We start from the raw sequence: 27,576 nt of genomic DNA, 5'->3' as shown, positions 1-27,576 counted from the left end.
AAGAGAAATGTCAAACCGTCGACTTGAATCTTAGACCTCACTTCGCTCGGTCAATAATAATTACTTACATCTGAAATAAACACAATCTGAAAATTTTCTATCCGATGCTGACGTCACGATGGGGCGATATGGCAGTAGATGTTGGCTTCATCGACTAGACTTCCCAGCGTCTCTATTCTGTAAAGGTTAACCCACAAATTTCAGTTGTTTTCAGCTTGCTTTTGTCTCATAAATGATGTAAATACGTAATGATTTTCTTGTAACCCCAAAAATGTACAGCAGATAGGGTTGAAGCACAACCTCCGTAAACAAAGCCGTAGTGCATTCTGGTGACGTCAGCACAGGTAGGGCTCCTACACCAGTAAAAATTTGTTGATTTCAGGTGATCTATATCAGCTAGTGTTTTTATTGGTGTAGGGAGCCCTACCTGTGCTGACGTCACCAGAATGAACTATGGCTTTGTTTACGGAGGTAGTGGTTGAAGTCCCATAATAATCATCATAGAATAATGAATCATTGTCTGAATAATTTTAACAGGTTTAATATTGAGTGTGGTTTGAAATCATTTAATAGAAATAGCTGCGTTTTAGTTTTAATCTCATCTACTAAAAATGTACCTGACAACAATAGTATTGTTACAGCCTATGGAACACAAACTAGATTTAAATTTATTTATTTATTTCATTCCATTCACACAATATCAAATTAATGATTAGGAGAGAATCAACAGGATAAACCCAAAACTGTTTCTCTCCCTTTTTTTGATAGAAAATAGTCCAAATGAGGTTATGTAGACTCTTCAATAAAAATAACAAAATTTCACAGTCTAAATATAAATTTTACTAAAAATCATCATAAGTTCGCCTTGACTTGGAGTTGCTTGTTTTAAAATTAATACTCGATTCTAATTTCACTAGAAATAACTAAAGTTAATGTTGAAAAATAATAAATTGTACACTTTTGACTTTTAGAAGCCTTTTGTGAAGTGCCATTGTGAAGCGTGTACTAGATAACGTCATCTATCCAGAATTATAAATGTTGAAATTTTTATTCATGTCAGGAAAATGAATTTACTCATTTTGGAGAGGCTGTTAGATAGTAAAAATTTCCAACTATTAGAAAAATGAAAGATCATTGAATAATGAGAAAATTACTTATTGCAAGTCTAAACTTTACTTTTCGTGTAGTTGAGAAGTTGATATTGTGGTTATTTTAATTATTCATATTAAATAAAAATACTAAGAAATTGTCACAAAACCACAGATTTATTGATACTTAGAAAGTCTGAATTTGGATTTGAGAAAGAGACTTATAAAGAGTTGTATCTGGAGTATTGCACTATATGGCTCAGAGACATGGACTATCGGTAAGGCGGAAGAAAAGGCAATTAATGCATTTGAAGTATGGTGTTGGAGGCGAATGCTGAAAATAAAATGGACCGATAGAATAACAAATGAAGAAGTATTTCAAAGGGCTGAAGAGACACAAAAAACTCTATTGAAATCTCTTAGGGACAGACGGCATTCTTGGATAGGACATATTATAAGACACAGCGAATTCGCGCTAACAATACTGGAAGGTGCAATCAGTGGACAACGGGCTCGTGGAAGACCCCGGCTACAATATTTCAAGCAGATAACCCGGGATCTTGGGGTCCAGAGCTATACCCAACTAAAACAGCTGGCTCTGGACAGACAAAGATGGAAAGCTGCCAACCAATCGGACGATTGAAGTAGAAGAAGAAGAAAGACCGGTTTCGGTTGTTACACCATTGTCAATCTCTGATAAACCATGTCAAGTTTGACAATGGTGTAACAACCGAAACCGTTCTTTGTAACTATCAATAAATCTGTGGGTTTTTCACAATTTCTTAGTATTTTTATTTAATAATCTAAACTTTACAGTTTCCATGAGCTTCAATAGTCGATATTGATTTTATTCCTATACTAGCAGGTAACCCGTGCTCCGCAAGGGTCTATTCAAAAACTTGACCGAGTGGAATCTTGAAGAATTGAAAATAGGCCTATAACCATCCTCGGTTAATTAAGAATCTATATGCAAAATGTCAAGTTAATGAGTTGAGTAGTTGAGACGTGATGATGCGTCAAACATAATTTTCCTATCCCGTACGTGTATAAGCCAATTCTTTCCTTTATTATAGTATAGATATTGTCTTAATCGATAAATGTATGAATTTATTGACTAATATTCAATGATGGAATGTTGTTTAGGCGAAGACCTGCTATCGAGTCTGACGTCGACGTTTGATGCGAAAATGCGCTCACTGCTTTCTGGGTCGGCTGCTGCGGTCACGGCAGAAGTGGAGCCACCTGTGGCTGGGGACCCGGCAGATGATGTGACGGCAGACGTGACGTCATCGACATCAGCCGATGTGACGTCACCCGCCTTCCGTGATCCCAGCCTGCATCGGTCCACCTCTACTACTTCTGCCGGCTCCAGTCAACACTGCTATCAGGTAGGCCTCCAACTAAATTGCTTATCCTATACTAGTAAACGAGTAATTTCTGTTTGAATGTTTAGAATTTAGATGTTGTATTTCACCGGATCTCGAAAACGGCTATAACGATTCTCACGAAATTCAGACATAGTTGACCGAGCGAAGTGAGTCTAAGATTCAAGTCGACGGTTTGGCATTTCTCTTAATGTTTTTATGTTTATATGTTGCGCATTTACGGCGAAAAGCGGTAATAGATTTTCATGAAATTTGACAGGTATGTTCCTTTTTCAATTGCGCGTCGACGCATATACAAGGTTTTTGGAAATTTTACATTCCAAGGCTAATATAAAAGGAAAAAGGAGCCTCCTTCATACGCCAATATTAGAGTAAAAATCAGACTATAGAATTATTCATCATAAATCAGCTGACAAGTGATTACACAAATGTGTGGAGAAGCCAGTCTATTGCTGTATTTCCATTAGGTCTATAGTTTCAATCAGGTACTTGTGGATGAGAATACTGCGTGAGGTCTACTGTTCACAGAACTACTAGTAGGTTTATAATATAAAAAATCGATTGCACTAGATCTCATCCCTGGGAAAACTCGCTGAAGGACATTAAAAGGATAACTATTATTCAGCTGATAATAATTATTTCGTCGTTTGTTGGTGATGGAAGTGAGTGAGCGAGTTCATGTGTGTGGGACTGTGTCAAAATTATGACTAAGCTGTTGAACTTTTGCAATCATACAATCAGGTACTTAGTGCCGGTTGTAAAAAAGCCGGGTCATTTTCAATCCTGATTAATTGCAGTAGATCCATCTTTTTGAAATGGTCTTCTCTGATTTGGTTACGTGAAGTTAATCAGGATAAAAGTTAATCAGGATTAAAGTTACCGGCTTTTGTGCAACCGTCCTTTGTGATTGATTGATTGATTGATTGAGTACTTTATTTATGTAGATTACAATATATAATGGCTTATACACTTATATACATAGCTTACAATACAGCAAAATTATAGATGAATTTACATAATATAGACTAAGAAAATAATTATTGAACTTATATGATATGAAAAAGTAATTTGTATTATAATAACTATAGATAATTATATTGTTATGTATCTACTTAAATTGGCGGAGCTTTGGACATATCAATGTCCATTCTTCGGAAAGAATATTAAAAAAATGTGAGGGAGATTTTTGCATTCCTCTGGGAATTAATCTCAATTCACTGTGATTAGATAGAACATTTCTGTATGAACTATGAATGTTATTATAATTTCTTCTTTCGTAATGAATTTTTTATGCTTTTGTACTCCCCGATATTATTAATAAATTAAATAGATTGATAAATATAATATTTGTTGACAGTTGAACCGCAGCAACTCATCAACCGGCGGCGGCGGCAGCAGCCAGGAAAGCAAACAGCAGAGTGTCAATGAAGAGGGGGACGAACAATCATCATTATTACTAGAAGGAAAGAAGAAGAAGAAGCGAGTGGAAGGAGAAGCAGAGGAAGAAGGAGAGGGAGAAGAGAAGAAGGACGACAGTTTACTCACCAAGGATCCTCTGTCCTGTAAAGTCATTTTACAGGAGCAGAAAAAGGATGACGATGAAGCCGCCTTTGTTTGCAAGGTAATAACAATTTATTTATTAGAACAGTCACAAACACGATATTTGGAAAGAGAAACAGGCAATTGCCCAAAACTTCTTCAATTTCTTGATTTTGGCACATAAATAGTCCAAAGTGAGGTTAAGTTTAAAATTTCTGTTTTCATCAAAGATTAACACTCAGAGAATATGTATTCAGGGAAGACCGATGAATTTTGAATTTCGAAGGGTTGATAAGAGCCGGAAATAACACCGAAAGTTTCAATAATATTGAAATAAACTTGAAAATTTTGAGCAGAAAAATTAAAACTACTATCACTGCAACTATCAGATGATATTTTTTTATAATCGATATTAAATAATATTTATTATTCAGCATATTAATTCACATATTCAAAAAATTAATCGACATGAAGCAGCACAGAGATGCCGGGCTCAAACCCTCTCATTACTAGATAGTTTTTTAACCAGATCACTCCCGTGTTATCGGATGGGCACGTTAAACTGTCGGTCCCGGCTGAAGTATGACAGTCGTAAGGCCCATTAACGGCTTAAATGATATATTCAGGCGGTGGGACCTGCCCGCAAGGGACTCCCCACCAACAAAAGCCATACGAATTTACTTTACTTTTTTTTATTATTCATTAATTTTATCGAACAAACAATTCCCGGGCTGGCAGATAATTTTTGTATAGTAGCGCTCATCGAATTTCAATCTATAGTGTGGTCCCTGTTATAATGGCAGTGGAGAAAGATAGGAGAACAAGGTTGCCGATCCTCACTGTCTTGTCAATGCCTTCTATAGACGGTAGCTGATACAGGTTTATTGATGTAATATTAACTGTTCATTCTTGTTTAAAGTAATCAATTATTATATTTTATCAAGTAATTTTATTTTTCAATATTATTATTATTATTTTGTCATGTGAAACTGTATTTATGAGCACAGCTCTAACAGTGTATGACACGTCAATTGAATAATATTAAACTACATCTAGTTTTCCCAGCTCTGAGGTCACAGCAATTTCAAAAAAAAAATCTTCAGAGCAAAGCGAGAAAGAGATAGCGCTAACCGCTTTGTTGAATGATTGACAAGGATAGCAATACTATTTCTAATCAAACACTACCATTATAACGTGGACCTCACTATAGCTGTTTACCCTGTTGTCAATATTTGCAGTAGCAGAAGTCTTCGGGGTGATTTAGGCTCAACTCACACTTAGGCGACTCAGGTGGAGAAGTGACTCGACTCTAGTGGAAGAGCATGTGTTTGCAAATGGTGACGTCGCGGAGACTAGAATCGACTGGTCTGAGTGTCACCATTTGGAAACACATGCTCTCCACTAGAGTCGAGTCACTTCTCGACCTGAGTCGCCTAAGTGTGAGTTGAGCCTAACAGCGTTTAATTGTGATTAATTTTTCTTGTGATAAATTTCAATGAAATAGATGATTATTTAAGTCACTTACCTGCTAGTGAAAATAAAGATGTAACTTTTTTCAATATTTATGTAATGAATGTTTAGGCAGTAATTTCAATGAATTTTTGTGTATTATTCAAAGCTGTCAAACTTCTTACGACATAATAATCCTTACAGAAACATGGATGAATGAAAATATCCCTTTTACATTCAACATTCCAGGTTACAGGGTGGTTAATAAAAGTTCAAAAGTTAATAAATGCGATAGTTTATGTATATATGTGAAAGATACAATAGACTTTACTACATTAGACTGCGATATTGAAGAATGTGGAAATTGAAGTTTGTTCCTAAGACTAAGACAAAATAATAAGTCAAATTGTTATTGTAATATCTTCATATATTATACGATTTCTTTTATCATATGCTTAATTTTATATCATAATTTATCTTTTATTTCACAAGTGTTATATTATTGTTATTATTTTTTGACGTGCTCATACAATGTAAAGTTGTTCTGGCAATAAAAAATCTTGAATCTTGAATGCAACTCTATATGCCTTAATATTAAAACCATCAGTGGTAAATATTTAAATTTGATTGGCATGTATAGATCCCCTAGCTGCAATGTACCTAGATTCTTAACTAGTTTAGATAATTATATAACATCAATTCCAAGAGATATTGACGTCTGTGTAGCAGGTGATATGAACTTGAACATGGGTTTAAATAACAAGCTCACTATTGAGTATATAGATATATTTAGTAGCAACGGATTTAAGTCTTATATTAATGAAAATACAAGAGTAACAGAGACTTCGATGTCTTGTCTGGATCATATTTTTTCAAGAAATAATGATAGAAAATTAAATTGTAAAATGGGAAATATTTTAAAACTTATGTTTCAGATCATTTTTCGGTTTCTCTTCATCTGGGATATCTATACTGTATTGTTAAGGATAGAGTAGCTCCCGTGAATATAAAGAAAATCAATTATGACATCTTAAGACAGTTATTGGCTGAGGAATGTTGGTCTCCTATTATAAATGGTGCTTTTGATGATGTCAATGATATGGTTGAATATTCTATAAATATTATACAGACTTTATTATTATAATATTTTATACAGACTTATTGATAAATCAACTCAGTTGAAGAAGGTTTCTTATAAGAATAGAGCATTAAAACCTTGGATTGTTCCGGGATTAATAAAATCAATAATAATGTTAAAGATAAAATGTATAAAAAAATGAAGCAAGAGCCTTTAACATTAAAATAAAACAAGATTTAAAATAATATAGAGAAGTCTTAAATAAATTGATCACAACTGCTAAAACAAATTACTATAAAAATCGAATAGATAAGTGCAATAATAACCCTAAAAATCTTTGGAAATGTATGAATGAGATTATAAATGAGAAAAATTCAGGCAGAGATAAAATTAGCATCAATGCGAATACTTTGAACGACTATTTTGCATCGGTTGGAATGAAACATGCTCAAAATATAGAGATAACCAATTATGAAACTGAGTTACAGTTTGAGAAACATGATCACCATTTTCAAAATTCTTGGTTCATAAAACCAATTTGTTCCGCAGATATAGAAGAAATAATCAAAACTTTAAAAAAATAGCTCAAGTCCTGGCTTTGATGGCTTAAGTAATATTACATTAAAACACATAGCAGAATATATTTCAACTCCTTTATCTTACATTATAAATAAAATCTTTAGCACAGGAATATTTCCAAATCATTTCAAAATCGCTAATTTAAAACCTTTATTTAAAAGTGGAGATAAAAACAACCCTAGCAGCTAAAGACCCATTAGTCTTTTAAGTAATATAGCAAAAATAGCAGAGAAATGTATAAAAAAGAGTTTATTGAACTATATTAATAAGTATAATATTATTCATATGAACCAATTCGGTTTCCAAAAGGACAAAAGAACAAATGATGCACTTGCCTATTTTTTGAACATTGTTTCAAATAGGTCAAATAAAAATGAAAAGACCATGGCAATCTTCTTGGATTTGTCAAAAGCCTTTGACACGGTTCCACACAACAACTTATTCATCAAACTAGATAAAATGGGAATTAGAGGAATCGCCCTTGATCTAATAAAAAGCTACTTGCAAGACCGGTCACAAATTTTATCAATAGATTTTCAAAAAAGTTCTGTCACTTTAACTTCGTTTGGATTGCCTCAGGGAACCGTTTTATCTCCTATTTTGTTCTTACTCTATGTAAACAACCTTTTAAAATTAAAATTAGAATTTGGTAAACTTGTATCATTTGCTGGTGATACAGCTATAATTTTCGCGCGGAAAAACTGGGATGATGCGTTCAGGGTTGCTGAAAGGGATATGTGCAAAATTAAAAAATGGCTGGAATTGAACACTCTGAGTTTGAATGTTTAAAAAACTAAATATGTCTCATTCTCAGCAAATGCAGCAGGAAAGCCTAGTATTCATTTAAAAATTAAACTTCACTCTGAGTGCACAGACAAGAATCTCTGCGTTTGTCCAAGTATTGAAAATGTAAGTAACCTAAAATATCTAGGGATAATTATTGACGAATACCTGAAATGGCATTTTCATTCAGCTTATTTATGTAAAAAACTCAAATATATTTCTTTCAAATTCTATAAAATTAACAAAATACTCAAACTTCAGGATTTAAAAACAGTATATTTTGCTTTGGTGCAATCCATATTAGAATATGGGATAACAATCTGGGGTGGGGCTTTCGATAGTCATTTTAATAACTTATTTATCACTCAAAAGTGTATTATTAAAACAATATTGAATAAACCTCGATTGCATCCAACTAATTTGCTATTTGAAGAATTTAATGTGATGACTGTAAGGCAATTGTACTTGAAAAATTTAGCAAAATATATTATTAAGTATAAAAACAATTTTTCATTAAATGATATAGTTAAATATGATTTTAGACCAAATACAACCTATAAATATAAAACTTATAAAACAAAAATAACTGTAGTTAGAAGACAGCTCATTTATATAAGTACAAGATTCATAAATGATTTGCCTTTTGATCTGGAAGCAAAAATTAATTACAAAATACTAAAAAATTGATAAGAGAAAACTATTTCTTTTCAATTGAAAGCATTATCTATTTTTTTAAAAAACATATTTTTAAGCGTGGATTATTTTTTTTCTCTATTGTATAAAACTAGGAACAACCAATGTAACTAGCTGATTGCAACTCTCTCCAGCGGGCAAGGCTTGATTCCTTTTGCTGGTGATGCCGGATTACCATTGAGAAGTATCTAATTATGATTTTGGTATTATTTATGCTTAATTTCTATTTTAATTATTTTATACTTTTGATTATAAGATTAAGTATTTTCTTTTATTATGTTTTTTGTTTTGAATTCACTAATTAGCATTTGAACTAATGCAATTTCCTATTTATTTTCATCTGTAGTTTAGTATATTTGTTTGTAATGTTTAGGAAATTAGTGATAGATATATTAATTGGTTTTGGATATATTATAGGTGCGACGCAGTGAATCGTTGGAGAAACGCGCGTTGAAAAACGCAGACGATTTGCTGGCGGCTGGAGAGAGCAAGATATCGCGTCGCAGTTCAGATCGCGCGTTGAAACGCAGTGATTCGCTCACCAAGTCAGAGAAGACCGAATCGAATCTCTATCGGCGGCGACAGGCCAGCCAACAACAGGTTAGTAAAACAAAATATCCCTGTTGCGGCGCCAGGCTAGCCAGCAACAGGTTAGTAAAACAAAATATTCCTGTTGCGCCAGGCTAGCCAGCAACAGGTTAGTAGAACAAAATATCCCTGTTGCGCCAGGCTAGCCAGCAACAGGTTAGTAGAACAAAATATCCTTGTTGACTGCCTTCTCATTCAAGACCATGTGCTTGGAGGTATTCCATTCAACAATATACAGATGTGGAAGTTGATAAAATAATCCTGTCGTGCCGCGTGCCGCCTCGTGTGTCTCGGCCCCTGCAAACCGTTTCTTCCCGGCCGCGTCACGAAATATGTAAATTTCTTACTATAGTCTACTGTACGAAAATTGTCCAAAGAGTAATGTACTTCCTCAACCCACACACCTATAGACGTCGCCAGTTTGTCAGGTTTATTATTAACTAGGCGTCAGGCTCGCTTCGCTCGCCATATCCGTCTAGCCAGGGGGCTCCGCCCCCTGGACCCCCGACTGGATCGTCCAAGAATGGGATCAGCAGGCTCGCTTCGCTCGCCTGCATTTTTCATTTGAGCATTTTTATCATATGTTAGGACAATCCAGTCGGGGGTCCAGACTAAACGTCTGGCTAAACGGATATGGCGAGCGAAGCGAGCCTGACGGCTAGTAATATAATATTCCCAGGATTGAAGTAGCAGTGCCCAATCAATTTTTCCGCGATAATTGCATTTAAATCTTCAACTTGGTGCCAACCTAACAAAGTCAACTCAACTTAATGCCAACCTGACAAAATTATTAATTTAGTTGCCAGTTAACAACTGTTTCGAAGAGGTACTCTTTCTAGATTATTGTTCTATAGTAACATATGATATGGAAACTTCAATTATAATTAAGAGATTGGGAGAAGAAGAATATACATGCTAAAAGACGAACTTTAAACCCTTAAAAATAACCCTTAGAGTTGAAATATTGCCAAAAGATTTCTTAGTGCGCCTCTAAAGGGCCAACTGAACATACCTACCAAATTTGAACGTCTTTGGTCCGGTAGATTTTTAGTTCTGCGAGTGAGTGAGTGAGTCAGTCAGTCAGTCAGTGAGTGAGTGCCATTTCGCTTTTATATATAGATATAAAATCAATTGATTGTAGTTTATAATCAGCTGTGGACAACGTTGATCAACTCCTGTTTGGCAACGTTGCATCCGCTCTCATCGGACTATTTTTATGCGGTTCACTGTAATAAACTGTTTAATTGTTGTTTGAACGTGCGCTTTAGAAACTGCAACATTTAGGGCCGATTTCCGAGCTCGGCATATACCTAAGCTCTAGACTTTGAACAGCTGTTTAGACATTTCTTAGGTCAAGCACTATCTATGATTCAAATTTCAACCAAATCTGAGATACTTTTTGTATCAATCAAAAAAAATTTTGTGGGCTTTGAAAAATGCAGATTTCCAGATTTGGTTGATATTGGGGCTATGGATAGAGGTTGACCTAACAAGTGTGCTATAATATGAGACGTTTCGCTACAATACAGGCCGAGTTATTCACTCAAACATAAAATCTCACCTCCACTCTCAGATCAGAGAAATCACTCATCTTCAAATGCTTATAACTCAAGAATAGGAGAGAATTTTGCCAATGTGATGACATATTGTTGTTTCTCTCGTCAAGTACTATCATTCCTGACAGTTTGAGCGATTTCAATTATTGACCATTTTTGCAAAAATCCATGGATTTCATGAAAATGCAAATCTCTCAGATTTTTTGAAGTTAACAACTACAAGACTTAACCTATTTCGGACTATGTGTAACCTTACCTAAATTTGGGAGAGGAATAGCACAAGGTTACCTCATTTTTTCTCATTTAAGTTCTGACCATTCTTGCAAAAAAATGTTGCTATATGAGACGTTTCGCTACAATACAGGCCGAGTTATTCACTGAAAAATAAAATTGGCTTCGTGAAACGGGGCGCAGTCCACGTTTAAATTAAATTTCTACAAACTAGAAAATGAACACAAAGAGAGAACAGAGTAAAGTTTCAGCTATTTTGAATTATTTAGGAATGTATCATTTCGTCAAGGAAAAACGTTTCCAATAATAGAAATGAGAAAATACAGATTGTCATAAAAACTGCAACTACGCCCCGTTACGAAAAGCCAATTTTCTGATTGCAGCTGTTCAAAGTCTAGTACCTGGCTATATCCCGAGCTCGGAAACCGGCTCTAAAAATATAAATGACTTGTGAATGCATTGAAAGTGTTTCTATTAATTTAGAAAGTGGACTCGCTTACAACTTTTGCACATTTTTTTCTCTTTTTTCCCACTTTCTTCTCCAATACTTCCCTTTTCTTCTCCTCTTCACCCTTCATTCCTTACTTTTATACCACTACCTGCCTATTACATGGAAACCATAGTTGGTATTTTCCCTCCTTTCTTTTTTTTTCAGCACAACCCGCCATGAAGACTGTTTTTGTATTTTATTAGAAATTTATTTTTCCTCCACCTGGCTAAAGTACTTACTTTACTCCCTGAAACATAATACTAAAGTGTCACTTTTTCGCTCTCGGTAGTAAAAAACAGAAAAACTCCCTAGGGAGTAAAAGTGACTCCATTTAAATAACATGGGAAGCATCTCTATTTTAAAAACTTACATTATATAGGTTAGAAGGTCTAAGCTCAGATGAGAAAGCATAAAGAGGTTTCTGTCATTGAGTCAACTGAATTCAATACCACAACCAGAAATTTGATCAACTTATGAAATATACGTTTGTATGATATTATATTCTTAATATTAGTAGACGATAAAAATTTATACAATTTTTAAAATATCTTATTCTATTCACAAAATACCAGCCAACAAATATTTTTGATCTGCAATTCAAATCTGAACCGCGTGATCTGGAGTCAGCCATTTTTGGTAGCTGCTCAGCTGATATAATTGTTACAACTTTTGCCGATAGATAGCGCAATCGGCAGTGCCAATCAGACGGCCGGTTTTCAGGTTTTAGATTTTAGGTTATGTTGTTAGGAAACATTGTCACCAATACGTAAGTTATTAAAATGATTTTATTTGCAGTTTGTATAAAAAAATGTAGATGGAGGAAAAATGTTGTGTACATCATGAGTGAAAAATACGTTTTCTACCTCAGGAAAATTGTTGCCCTCGGCTTCGCCTCGGGCTTCAAACTTTTCCCTCAGGGAGAAAAAGTCGTACTTTTCACTCTAGATATACAAATAACTATTTGAGTGTGATTTTTGTGTTTTGTGTATTTCTTTTATGTATATTGTATCGATTTGAATAAAATGATTGATTGATTATTGTCGAATTGTAGGCAAGCAAACGTAAGAACGGTGTAGGAGCGACCAGTAGTAGTGCGGGCGGGGGAGGGGGAGGGGGAACCAACACACGCAAATGCGCCATCAAACGGCGTCACACAGTCGGAGGCACCAAGGACCTGACGTGGGCACTGGACGCAGTGGAAACTGGACGCAGTGACAGTGGCTCGGGTGCCGGTGGTTCGGAGGCCACCTACCAGCACAGGCGAACCTCATCGCCGGACCTCAGTCGAGCCGCGCGCTCTGCCTGCTGTACGCTGGTCGTCGCTCCGTGGGGGGGTGAGGGTGTCGGGGTCACTTCGCCGCTCGAGTCGCACGTCTAGTGCCGCCATCTTGGATGCTGAGGTATATTATATATAACATCCACGTTATAATGGCAGTGTAGGAAGATAGGAGAAAAGGGTTGCCACATCTCAGCCTTGCCACTGGTATTAGTAGCTGATACTGATATATCTCATGAATTTAACTGTTCATTATTGTTGAAAATAGGTAGCCTAATCATATTATTGACCGAGCGAAGTGAGGTCTAAGATTCAAGTCGACGGTTTGGCATTTCTCTTAATGTTTTAATGTTTATATGTTGCGCATTTTCGATGAAACACGGTAATAGATTTTCATGAAATTTGACAGGTATGTTCCTTTTTTAATTGCGCGTCGATGTATATACAAGGTTTTTGAAAATTTTGTATTTCAAGGATAATATTTGAGGAAAAAGGAGTCTCCTTCATACGCCAATATTAGAGTAAAAATCAGACTATAGAATTATTCATCATAAATCAGCTGACAAGTGATTACACAGATGTGTGGAGAAGCCCAGTCTATTGCTGTATTTCCATAAGGTCTATAGTTTCAATCAGGTACTTGTGGATGAGAATACTGCGTGAGGTCTACTGTTCACAGAACTACTAGTATAAAAGGAAAAAGGAGCCTCCTTCATACGCCAATATTAGAGTAAAAATCAGACTATAGAATTATTCATCATAAATCAGCTGACAAGTGATTACACAGATGTGTGGAGAAGCCCAGTCTATTGCTGTATTTCCATAAGGTCTATAGTTTCAATCAGGTACTTGTGGATGAGAATACTGCGTAAGGTCTACTGTTCACAGAACTACTAGTCTATTTGTCAAGAAAATATATTTTTTTAAGATGTAATAATAAATTTCCATGATTGAGATTAAATATCTTGTCAATTAGTTGAATTTCTACATTGTTGATAAACGATGTGGCAAAATCGTAATGCGTGAAAGAGATAGCGCCATCTGCTTTGTTGAACGATAGACAAGGATAGCAACACCATTGCAAATCACACTTTGCCATTATAACGTGGACCTCACTATATTTCCGTTATACCCTTACTACTTCAGATTTATTTACAATAAAGACGTTTATTTACAAACTTCAATGTCGTCGGCTACTGACTATTATCAGTGTGTTGTTGGGAGTGTAAAGGTGCGTACAGATATACGCGCCGCGACATGAGCAATTCACTTTTAATCAGCTTATGCCAAGCTTTTTATATCTGTATCTTACCGTTTCTGTAAAAATACAGAAATAATCAGCTGATTAATAGTGAATTGCTCATGTCGCGGCGCGTAAATCTGTACGCACCTTAAGAGTGTAAGAAGGGCACAGTATGAGAGACTACCAGCGTCACATAGCTTCACCAAAAACAACTGGTGAGGTCCACGTTATAATGGCAGTGTTTGATTAGCAATGGTGTTGCTATCCTTGTCTATCATTCAACAATAGCGCTATCTCTTTCTCGCTATGCTCTGTTGCCAGATTGGCTTTTAACAATGTAGAATTAATAATTAATTAACAAAATATCTCATATTAATTATGAAATTATTGAAAATAGCTATTTATGTATTAAGAGCGTAATGCGCGACTTTATCGCTCGCGCAAAACAGTTATCACGCGACGCGAAGCGGAGCGTGATAATTTTGCAAGAGTGATAAAGAAGCATTACGCGCGAATTACATACAAAATTTTTTCTACAACTGCACAAACCTGTTAAATCACTTATATCTGGCGGAGTTAATAATAATTCGTCTACACTGATATCCATCATGGCTGTAGAATCGGTACAATTATCGACTTTTTAGGTTAAGATCTGACCGAGAGTGGTTTGTCTTTTGGCGAGCTGCTTATCATCAGCTGATTAGCGAGCGTAAAGAAACTCTTCCGCGCATGCGCAAATGATTTGCGAGCGTAAAGAAAATCTACTGCGCATGCGCAGATGGTTAGTGAGCGAAAAAGTAGATTCTCCTCAGAAATAAGCTGTTTTACGAGGAGAATTGAGTATGTAAATTCTTTCTTTACGCGCAGTTGTAGAAAAATATAATTTTTTGTTTAGTAAAATATAATTGATTATTTCAAACGAGAATGAACAGTTAATACTACAATTACATCAATAAAGGCAATATCAGCTGATAGTTGCAGTGATAGTAGTTTTAATTTTTCTGCTCAAAATTTTCAAGTTTATTTCAATATTATTGAAACTTTCAGATTGTTAGTGTTATTTCCGGCTCTTATCAACCCTTCGAAATTCAAAATTCATCAGTCATATCTCAAATAGGTATTCTCTGAGTGTTAATCTTTGGTGAAAACAGAAATTTTAAACTTAACCTCACTTTAGACTATTTATGTGCCAAAATCAAGGAATTGAAGAAGTTTTGGGCAATTGCCTGTTTCTCTTTCCAAATATCGTGTTTGTGACTGTTCTAATAAATGAATAAATAAATAAATAAATAAATAAATAAATAAAGCTGTATCAGCTACCAGACCTGAGCCAGCCAGGTCACTCGATAGTATTTAGCAGCTTCCATCTATAGAAGGCATTGACAAGACAGTTAGGATCGGCAACGTTGTTCTCCACTGCCATTATAACGTGGGCCTCACTATATTGTCTTCAGTTAACAGTGACATTTGCAACATAACATTTGCCATGTACCATGGCATTTATGCTATTCCTTCACTATGGTATTACTAAATGTAAATTACTAATAGACTTTTTTGCGCCATCCTGTAATAATTCAGATAGAATCAACAATCGAAAGTAGGCCTGGATCGGATATAGCGGGATGACGTGAGTCACAGCTGTGAAATGGAATTTCCCTCTGAGGGAAAAACTCTGAAAAGGGAAAAACGCGTTTAAAGCAAAACTTAACACCTACTTGGAATACTGGCAACAATGCCGTCCTATAATTTCTTCTGACTCTAAAACGTGAATCTCACTGTATTGATACTTATCCATACTTGAGAGGCTAAAAATCCAAATCGGGAACAGGGCTCCTCCAGTGGGCGTGTCCTCAACTACAATGATAAAATTGCTGAGTCGAAATTGTAGAGTGCTCAAATAATTCTGAATACAGGTGGAAGTTACTGAGATATTGCATTTTTTCAAATGCTAATGAATTTATTATTATTGAACGAAAATCCCAATTAAATGCTGCAAATCACTCCGAAGACTTGTGCAACGGCAAATATTGACAACAGTGTGAACATGTATAATTTTTGAGCAGTAGCGCTCATCGAATTTTCGTCTAGCTGTTTACCCTGTTGTCAATATTTGCAGTTGCAGAATTCTTTGGTGTGATTTACAGCGTTTAATTTGGATTTTCGTTTAATAATAATTATTTATTCTGAATAATTTTAAAAGTAAAGTAAACAAGGTCGGAACATGCAACAAACCGTTCTGAGATTTTGTCTATCCCAACCATTCTCTATTATAACAAGCAGAAAAGACACCATAGTGTGTTGCATACATTTTTAACTGTCATTAATCATTATACATAAATCCTCACATTTTTAACTGTCATTAATCATTATACATAAAAATCCTCACATTTTTAACGGTCATTAATCATTATACATAAATCCTTACCATTCAGTGAAAATCCTTCCCATTGATAGTGACGTCATATTTTGAACAAATGGCATCTCTCCTTAGAAAGTTGACGTCTGATGTTACATAAGTTAGTTTGAAAAAGGGAGAAACAGCTTCGTTGTGATTTTGTGTAGCATGTAAAAGAATTGAACCCTCCACACAGGAGCGAGGCGAACTCTTGTTTCTTACAAGTGTTTTACACAACATTTTCACCAATTTTATTGATGCAATCTATAGAATTTTGATGATGATGATGATTATTACTATGCAATAGTAACTTAGGCCGTAAATAAGATTTAGAATAGTTTTGTAAAATAATGATATATTAAGCTCAACTACCGGCTAGCTTTGTTTCTATTTATTATTTTATTGTAAGTTTATTATAAATTGGCCTAGTATTTTAATGAATTCTATATAATTTGATGTTGATTTATGTTTGAAACAGCAGTGTAAGCAAATCTTATGGCTATTTCTTTAATGTGTGAATACTACTTATTCGTTTATGCTCGCGGGTTCGACACCCTTTCCTTATTTCTATTCAATATTATGCTGATATTATGTTGATATTATTATTAATTTATTATATACAGGCACATGCTTCACGCTTATACAGTTATTTTCAATATTTTAAAGTCAATTTGCTTTAGGGAACTTGATAGATCTTCCAAGATGAAGCTTTAAAACTCACCAAAAAATCCAGATGTTTCAAAATTTCAATCAAGGGCTGAATAGGTATTATTTTTTAATATGTGACTGTACTTTCAGCGTGAATGAAATTTTGAAGAAAGACTTTGAAGAGATATAGACCCACAATGCCTATATATATATATATATATATATATATATAATGCCCAATGATAGCTGTCACTTGAAATTGAAGGCCGCCATTGGGGTATTTTAGAACGAGATATTATATCTATATGTTTGTAATATTATAAATTACAAAGGCATTGGTATGTAATAATCTTATAGGTTGCCCCCTCAGTGGCCGATTTCAATTCCAAGTTTGTAATATTATAAATTACAAAGGCATTGGTATGTAATAATCTTATAGGTTGCCCCCTCAATGGCCGATTTCAATTCCAAGTTTGTAATATTATAAATTACAAAGGCATTGGTATGTAATAATCTTATAGGTTGCCCCCTCAGTGGCCGATTTCAATTCCAAGTTTGTAATATTATAAATTACAAAGGCATTGGTATGTAATAATCTTATAGGTTGCCCCCTCAGTGGCCGATTTCAATTCCAAGTTTGTAATATTATAAATTACAAAGGCATTGGTATGTAATAATCTTATAGGTTGCCCCCTCAATGGCCGATTTCAATTCCAAGTACGACACTAGCGCTGCATGTGAGTCTATGCATCTTTAAGGTCTTTGATTTTGAACAACTGCCCATAATAATATTTAATGTATGATTGTAAATTTTATGTTTACATTAGACTTTGATATCAAGATGGCCTATGATAGTTTTAATAATATGAAACTCATGTCACCATAGTTATATACTATAAAGTATTCTAGCTCTCTGATCTATAATGAGGTCCACGTTATACTGGCAGTGTTTGTTTAGTAATGGTATTGCTATCCTTGTCTATCATTCAACAAAGCGGTTAGCGCTATCTCTTTCTCGCTTTGCTGTGTTGCCAGATCGTCTTTTAACAATGTAGATATCTAACAAAATATTTCATTTTAATAATGAAATATTGAAAATATAATTTCTTGCTTGATAAAATATAATTGATTATTTTAAACGAGAATGAACAGTTAATATTACATCAATATTTCTTAAGTTTTTAATTTATTAGTTTAGTTTATAATCACATTCTGTGATTCATTTAAAGTATAAAATCAGCCTTCAAAATTTTAAATCATCATTCCTGGACCGAAAATCAAGTGACGAAACAGTGTGAGATTACATAACCTTATCTTTTGGACAACATTAACATTTTATCAAAATTTTTGGAGAGAAATAGTACAGGCTCAGCCTAGTTTTTCCTCCAATGTCATAATCGTATTATGATTATAGTATTTTATACAATAAATGGAAATGGAAAACCTGTATCAGCAGCTACCGTCTATAGAAGGCATTGACAAGACAGAGGATCGGTAACGTTGTTCTATATTTCTCTACTGCCATTATAACGTGGACCTCACTATAGCAAATGCATAATTAAGGTAGGCGCACACAGATCGTCATCTGACGATTATATTTGATGCATTGTTTTCAATTGGAGTGTGCATACTTATCCGCATCGTATAGGTATGCGCACTCCAATTGAAAACAATGCATCAAATATAATCGTCCGTCCGATGACGATCTGTGTGCGCCTACCTTTATATGACTGTGTGGTGGGCCACTTGAAAATTGCAAGTTTCATAAAAATCTGGAAATAGTGATTAGGGCAATAACATAAACCTAAAGTCTTACAGTCAGCTGTTCCTGACTGAAAACAGCTGATCATTCGAACACAGAATGTCTAATGTTTTGAAGAAATTAATGCAATAATCTGTTTAGAAGTTGATGTCACCATTTTTATTGTAGTCGAAATATGATTAAGCTTTTACTTGAAAAATATTGTGATCTTCTACTGTAGTATGTAAATTTCCTAGTGTAATATTAAAGAATGTATTATGCTCTATGATTACTATTCCAATATTGTTTGTTTCATTTTAATATAATTAATTATGTGCTTTATTGTGTTTGAACTTGATTCGAAAGACAATGATCTCAAATGTTATCTTATGTAAAAACAGAGTGTTACACTTATATAAATATTTGTACTATGTTTTGCTAAATTTATTGAAAACTTATGAAACTATTTATGCACTCAATTGTTAATTTGTAAATAGTCTTAGCTTTGAGAAATTGATTTGCTGCAGGCTTTTATACTCCATTTCCAATATTATTGCTATTTATTGTTTTTGATTGTTCTGTTTGTTATGAAATCTTATAGAAATATAAATGATTACACACAGACGTCGAATTCTTTGTGTACCTCAATCAGATATAGATATATCCATTTAGAAACCAATCTCCAATCAAACATAAAAGGAAAATAACATGCTTTAATTTCACTCACTATGGATCAACTCAAACCAAAAAATGTTTTACACAATAGAGAATAAGAAAATGGCTGAAACATGGCCTCCTTGATGCGAGGAACACGGATCTGCAATCGAATTTGAAAAATTTTATTGAATGAAAAAGACTAAGAAATTGTCAAAAAACCACTGATTTATTGATAATTAGAAAGATCGGTTTCGGTTATTACACCATTGTCAATCTCTGATAACTGAAACTAAATACAAGAGCAGCAGAATTTATACTAGTAGGCGAGTACTGCTATTGGTCGAGGGCATGAACGCCTGCCATTGGCCTAGCTAGACAGTCTCCTCCCCCTCAACGGTGTGACAAAATGGCGGCTTAAGCAACAGAATCGCCATGATAATAAAATTTACTTTTAGTACAAAATAAGAACCAAGAAAACAAGTGTGAAAGATAATAAAACAAATGGAAAAACTATTGACTAATGTATGCTTACAATTTTATGATAAAACTAAATTCGTAGTGTTGTACTGGATGATCATATGTAAACTAAAGATAATAAAACAAATGGAAAAACTATTGACTAATGTATGCTTACAATTTTATGATAAAACTAAATTCGTAGTGTTGTACTGGATGATCATATCTATGATCATATTTTCTTAGCTAGGCCAATGGCAGGCGTTCATGCCCTCGACCAATAGCAGTACTCGCCTACTAGTATAAATTCTTCTGCTCTTGTATTTAGTTTTAGTTTATCAGAGATTGACAATGGTGTAATAACCGAAACCGGTCTTTCTAATTATCAATAAATCAGTGTTTTTTGACAATTTCTTAGTCTTTTTCATTCAATATGAATAATTACCACAATATCAACTTCTCAACTACACAAAAAGGGGAAAATTTTATGTTTGCAGCTGCATAACTCACCCTGTATAGTAGCTAGGGATGCCAAATTTGGCACCGACATTAGTCAGGTCAAGCTTTATTTATGGTGCAAATTTCAGCCAAATCTGAGACACTTTTGAATTTAGTGGAAAAATTCTCATCATGGAAATTCAAGAACTCTGAACGGATGGTCTGATTTGTTACTTTCCTTGCCCTATTACTATAGGTAAGGAAAGTATTGCTTTCCGAAAAAAATTAAGGTACCCCAATTTCTAAATTTCTATATGTTTCAAGGTCCCCTGAGTCCAAAAAAGTGGTTTTTGGGTATGTGTGTGTGTGTGTGTGTACACGATATCTCATCTCCCAATTAACGGAATGACTTGAAATTTGGAACTTAAGGTCCTTACGATATAAGTATCCGACACGAACAATTTCGATCTGATGCAATTCAAGATGGCGGCTAAAATGGCAAAAATGTTGTCAAAAACAGGGTTTTTTGCAATTTTTTTCGAAAACGACTCCAACGATTTTGATCAAATTCATACCTGAAATAGTCAACGATAAGCTCTATCAACTGCCACAAGTCCCATATCTGTAAAAATTTCAGGAGCTCCGCCCCATCAATGCAAAGTGTGATTTCAGATTCCCAATTATCAGGCTTCAGATACAATTTAAACAAAAAAATTCAAGTGGAAAAGATTGAGCATAAAAATCTCTACAATTAATGTTCAGTGACATTTTCACCTAAAATTGGAAATAAGCTCGAAATTCGAGAAAATGTGTTTATTCAATAATGCAAACTGTTGATTCTATTAAATCATTCACTATGAAGAGATAGCAGACTTCGTGTGTCTCCAACGTTATTGTCCTGTCACCAGCTGGCAGATCTTTGAATAGTAGACTTGAGATGCGCGTGTACACTAGCATAAGGTGATCAATTCTCATAACGGCAAGGAAAGTTGTGTGAGTGCGCAACACCAGATTTTTGAGTTTGGTATCAAATGATAGATATAGAGGAGACAAAGTCAGTCATCAGATAAAATTGGAAATATAATCTTAATTCAGCAGATATGGCAGAAAAAAATAGGCTATCTCTGATTTGGCTGAAATTTGCACCATAGATAAAGCTAAAATTTTCAAATGGTCATATTTTCAACCATCCTGAAACACACTGAAACAAAAAGTATCTCGGATTTGGCTGGAATTTGAACCATAGATAAAGCATGACCTAGGAAATAACAGATCCAAATTTGGCACCCCCAGCTACTATACAGGGTAAGTTATGAAGCTGCAAACATAAAATTTCCAAATTTTCAAGTAGTCATATCTCTCGAACGGTGAGGAATTTTGCAAATATGATTCCAGATTTGTGTTTCTCGCATCAAAGTCAATAAGATATCAGAGTTTGAGCGATTTTTAATTTCCACAAAAAATTGATAAAAAGCATCATGAATTTCACTGGAACAAAAAGTATCTCAGATTTGGCTGGAATTTGAACCATAGATAAAGCATCACCTAGGAAATAACAGATCCAAATTTGGCACCCCCAGCTACTATACAGGGTAAGTTATGAAGCTGCAAACATAAAATTTCCAAATTTTCAAGTAGTCATATCTCTTGAACGGTAGGGAATTTTGCAAATATGATTCCAGATTCGTGTTTCTTGCATCAAAAACCATAAGATATCAGAGTTTGAGTGATTTTTATTTTTCACCAAAAATTGATAAAAAGCATGGACTAACCATCATGAATTTCACTGGAACAAAAAGTATCTCAGATTTGGCTGGAATTTGCACCATAGATAAAGCATGACCTACTAAATAACAGATCCAAATTTGGCACCCCCAGCTACTGTACAGGGTAAGTTATGAAGCTGCAAACATAAAATTTCCAAATTTTCTAGTAGTCATATCACTTCAACGGTAAGGAATTTTGCAAATGTGATTCCAGATTCGTGTTTCTTGCATCAAAAACCATAAGATATCAGAGTTTGAGTGATTTTTATTTCTCACCAAAAATTGATAAAAAGCATGGACTAACCATCATGAATTTCACTGGAACAAAAAGTATCTCAGATTTGGCTAACCATATCTTAGGTTAGGTTAGGTTAGGTTAGGCATGGACAAAAAGCATGGACTAACCATCATGAATTTCACTGGAACAAAAAGTATCTCAGATTTGGCTGGAATTTGCACCATAGATGAAGCATGACCTAGGAAATAACAGATCCAAATTTGGCACCCCCAGCTACTATACAGAGTAAGTTATGGAGCTGCAAACATAAAATTTCCAAATTTTCTAGTAGTCATATCTCTTGAACGGTGAGGAATTTTGCAAATATGATTCCGGATTCGTGTTTCCCGCATCAAAAACCATAAGATATCAGAGTTTGAGCAATTTTTATTCCTCACCAAAAATTGATAAAAAGCATGGACTAACCATCATGAATTTCACTGGAACAAAAAGTATCTCAGATTTGGCTGAAATTTGCACCATAGATAAAGCATGACCTAGGAAATAACAGATCCAAATTTGGCACCCCCAGCTACTATACAGGGTAAGTTATGAAGCTGCAAACATAACATTTTCAAGTGGTAGTCATATCTCTTGAACGGCTAAAATTTTCAAATGGTCATATTTTCAACCATCGTGAAACACATTGAAACAAGAAGTATCTCAGATGTGACTGGAATTTGCACCATAGATAAAGTGTGTCCTGAGATATGTCAGAGCCAAATTTGGCACCCCCAGCTACTATACAGGGTAAGTTATGAAGCTGCAAACATGAATTTTCCAAATTTTCAAGTAGTCATATCTCTTGAACGGTGAGGAATTTTGCATATATGATTCCAGATTCGTGTTTCTCGCATCAAAAACCATAAGATATCAGAGTTTGAGCGATTTTTATTTTTCACCAAAAATTGATAAAAAGCATGGACTTCATGGACATCATGAATTTCACTGGAACAAAAAGTACCTCAGATTTGGCTGGAATTTGCACCATAGATAAAGCATTACCTAGGAAATAACAGATCCAAATTTGGCACCCCAGCTACTATACAGGGTAAGTTATGAAGCTGCAAACATAAAATTTTCAAGTAGTCATATCTCTTGAACGGTAAGGAATTTTGCATATATGATTCCAGATTCGTGTTTTTCGCATTAAAGACCATAAGATCACGTTGTATGAGGGATTTTTATTTCTCACCAAAAATTGATGGAAAGCATGGACTGCCAAAAGTATGGGTGCCAAATTTGGCACCCACAGCAACTATGCAGAGTGAGTCATGGAGCTGCGAACATAAAATTTTCAAATTTTAATATCTCCTGAACGGAAAGGAATTTTGCAAATATGATTCCAGATTCATGTTTCTAAGGAGCTATGATATCAGGAAGTCAGAGGTGATTCCATTCAGCTCGAGCTCTCGTGAACGCGGTTGATTCTACATGGAAAATGATGAGGATACAAAAACTAAGACATTGAAATTCTCTTAAAAATGAGCTCCAACTGGGTGACATTGATCGACAAACGAATGAGGTATGATAGTTCAAAGTCATACTTTATCAGGTTGTCACAGGTGGTTCCATTCAGCTCGAGTTCTCGTGAACGTGGTTGATTCATGGAAAATGATGAGGATACTGAAAAGAGACATCGAAATTTCTTTGACACGAGGAACATGAATCTGGAATCAGATCTGCAAAATTCCTTACCGTTCAGGAGATATGACCATTTCAAATTTTATGTTTGAAGCTGCATAACTCACTCTGTATAGTACGGTAGCTGGGGGTGCCAAATTTGGCTCCGACATTTCTCACGTAAAGCTTAATGATTTCGCCAACGTGATGACGTATTATTGTGCCTCTTGTCAAGTGCTATCATTCCTGACAGTTTGAGCGATTTTAATTTTTGACTGTTTTTGCAAAAATCCATGGATTTCATGAAAAATGCAAATCTCCCAGATATTGGGGCTATGGATAGAGGTTGACCTAACAAGTGTTGTGCTATAATATGAGACGTTTCGCTACAATACAGGCCGAGTTATTCACTCAAACATAAAATAATAACTCCACTCACAGATCACAGAAATCGCTTATCTTCAAGATCACAGAAATGCTTATAACTCAAGGCAGTGCTCCGTTAGCGTGGATAATACGTAAAAGTCATCCAAAATTTACATCTCGGGTGATATGAATTATTCTATTAAATGCTAATCTAATATTTAGTGTATAGTGTATTGATATTCGACAATTGATAATAATCCATTTTATTGGGTAATTATTTCTAGAATTTAAAAAAAATCTCGATTTTCTACATGTTGGTACTCTTGCTTCGTGTGACAGCTGCCTTTACTGCCTGAAAATAGAAAAATGGGAATTTTTTTACAAATTGTGATAAAATTATAGTATTTTTCCACATGAATTAATCATTGTTGTCTTAGAAGTAGATGAGTAAATGGAGTATATAATTGTTGATAACCATTTATACACCGGTACAGTGATAATATAGTTATTACCATAAGTGCAAATGGGAGTATTCAGACCAAAGAGAAAAGATAGCATGAGATAACCCATAGTTTATGTTGCAAATGTGAGTGTTACCTGAAGCCGATAGTCCTAGTAGTTGTTTTTGGTGAAGCTATGTGACGCTGGTAGTCTCTCATACTGTGCCCTTCTTACACTCTTACACTCCCAACAACACACTAATAATAGACAGTGTATAGGGTGTCTATGTTGCAAATGAGAGTGTTAACTGAAGCCGATAGTCCTAGTAGTTGTTTTTGGTGAAGCTATGTGACGCTGGTAGTCTCTCATACTGTGCCCTTCTTACACTCTTACACTCCCAACAACACACTAATAATAGACAGTAGTCGACAGTAATCGGAGAAGAAATTTGCAACATAAACGACCTATACCATGGAATATCTTTTCATGCTATATTTTCTCTATGGTTAGTCCTCCACTCTGAAGGTGGCGGATTCCCACAGAGTCACAGTGAGTGAAAATATAATCCCCATTAGTTCTAATGGGACAGTTCTCACTCAGTATGAACAGTCCCATAGAACTAATGTAAAATATAATCCCCATTAGTTCTACTGAGTGAGAACAGTCCCATAAGAACTGATGTAAAATATAATTCCATTAGTTCTAATGGGACAGTTCTCACACAGTATGAACAGTCCCATAAGAACTAATGTAAAATATAATTTCCATTAGTTCTAATGGGACAGTTCTCACTCAGTATGAACAATCCCATAAGAACTAATGTAAAATATAATTCCCATTAGTTCTAATGGGACAGTTCTCACTCAGTATGAACAGTCCCATAAGAACTAATGTAAAATATAATTCCCATTAGTTCTAATGGGACTGTTCTCACTCAGTATGAACATTCCCATAAGAACTAATGTAAAATATAATTCCCATTAGTTCTAATGGGACTGTTCTCACTCAGTATGAACAGTCCCATAAGAACTAATGTAAAATATAATTCCCATTAGTTCTAATGGGACTGTTCTCACTCAGTATGAACAGTCCCATAAGAACTAATGTAAAATATAATTCCCATTAGTTCTAATGGGACAGTTCTCACTCAGTATGAACAGTCCCATAAGAACTAATGTAAAATATAATTCCCATTAGTTCTAATGGGACTGTTCTCACTCAGTATGAACAGTCCCATAAGAACTAATGTAAAATATAATTCCCATTAGTTCTAATGGGACTGTTCTCACTCAGTATGAACAGTCCCATAAGAACTAATGTAAAATATAACTAATGTAAAATATATTCCCCATTAGTTCTACTGAGTGAGAACAGGCCATAAGAACTGATGTAAAATATAATTCCCATTAGTTCTAATGAGACAGTTCCCACTCAGTATGAACAGTCCCATAAGAACTAATGTAAAATATAATCCCCATTAGTTCTAATGGGACAGTTCTCACTCAGTATGAACAGTCCTATTTGAACTAATGCAATCAATAACTTGAATGCTCTTCTTTCAATTTATTCCAACAGTTTAAAGTTAATCTTACTTTAGATAAGGTATAAAATTAACAAATTATGATACAATGATTATAGTGAAGTCCGCATTATAATGAAAGTATTTGATTAACATTGGTGTTGTTATCCTTGTTATCCTCATTCTACAAAGCAGATAGCTCTATCCTGTTTTGTATCAAATTATGGTGTTGTGTATCAAGTTGAGATGATACTGTATCATGTTGTGGCTGTTCTTGTTCTATAGTGAAGTCCGCGTTATAATGGAAGTATTTGATTAACATTGGTGTTGCTATCCTTGTCTATCATTCCACAAAGCAGGTAGCTCTATCCTTCATCAGCTCTGCAACGTTGCCAAATCGTCTTCCAACAGTTAAGAAATATAATTAACAAAATATTCAATCTCAATTATTATGAAAAATTATTATTTACCTGAAAAATATTTCATGACGAATAAAATATAATTGATTATTTTGGTTAATATTAAATCAGATATACCATACCGGTATCAGCCACTACCTCCGTAAACAAAGCCGTAGTGACGTCAGCACAGGTAGGGCTCCTACACCAATAAAACACTAGCTGATATAGATCACCTGAAATTAACAAATGTTCATTGGTGTAGGAGCCCTACCTGTGCTGACGTCACTACGGCTTTGTTTACAGAGGTAGTGTATCAGCTATCCTCTATAGAAGTCAGTGGCAAGGCAGAGAATCGGCAACGTTGTTCACCGATCATTCTCCACTAACGGTCCTCACTATGTAGAGAGCCAGTCTAGTCCCAAATTCATGGTGAACAAAAGGAAAAATCAAACATTCCAACGCTTTTTAAACATTCATTAATAAAATTTATTTTTGCTTGGTTAACAACATACATTAACAATATATACAACATTCAGAAAACATATAACAACATTTATGTTTTTGTACACACACGACATCAAGAACGGTACGCTTTGATAAATAGAATATTTTTGTCAATTTTTTTCAGTATAGGACAAAAATTTTGGTAACATATGAATAAATTTACAAGTCATTGATGGAGTAGGTTGTAGGTACATACATTTTTTCTGAAAACATTTTTCAGAGTTCTCTAGTCTCGTTTGAGGTTTTCAAGAATATTGGACTAAATTATTTCAAAGGATATCAACTATGTCTAATATTTATACACGCACAAGCCTAGAGCTCATGTGGGCATCACCCTCAGCAAAGAAGGAAGATGTTTCAAGTCCA

General features: G+C 34.7%; 2 protein-coding genes across 3 annotated transcripts in view; one reads left to right on the top strand and one right to left on the bottom strand.

The window, feature by feature from the left end:
* Positions 1 to 2,231: 2,231 nt before the first annotated feature.
* On the top strand, positions 2,232 to 12,857 carry LOC120354134 (the record flags this gene model as incomplete). Its single annotated transcript, XM_039440444.1, is given in 4 exon segments — positions 2,232 to 2,476; positions 3,831 to 4,094; positions 9,012 to 9,194; positions 12,511 to 12,857. Coding segments are annotated over 4 exon segments (975 nt in total). The 3' UTR covers positions 12,838 to 12,857.
* Positions 12,858 to 24,635: 11,778 nt separating this feature from the next.
* LOC111055423 (serine-enriched protein) overlaps positions 24,636 to 27,576 on the bottom strand; it is a 50,429-nt gene continuing 47,488 nt past the window's right edge. For both annotated transcript variants that reach the window (XR_005572830.1, XM_039440431.1), the window contains exon 9: positions 24,636 to 24,697. Coding sequence is in view for 1 of the 2 variants with exons in the window: in XM_039440431.1 (XP_039296365.1) it covers positions 24,653 to 24,697 (45 nt within the window). In the remaining variant the exon portion in view is untranslated. The remainder of the gene's footprint in view (positions 24,698 to 27,576) is intronic.

Source organism: Nilaparvata lugens, chromosome 14 (genome assembly GCF_014356525.2).
Source record: "Nilaparvata lugens isolate BPH chromosome 14, ASM1435652v1, whole genome shotgun sequence".
Taxonomy (NCBI): domain Eukaryota; kingdom Metazoa; phylum Arthropoda; class Insecta; order Hemiptera; family Delphacidae; genus Nilaparvata; species Nilaparvata lugens.
Note: the sequence above shows the minus strand (reverse complement) of the source record. Positions and strands in the feature narration are given on the sequence as shown.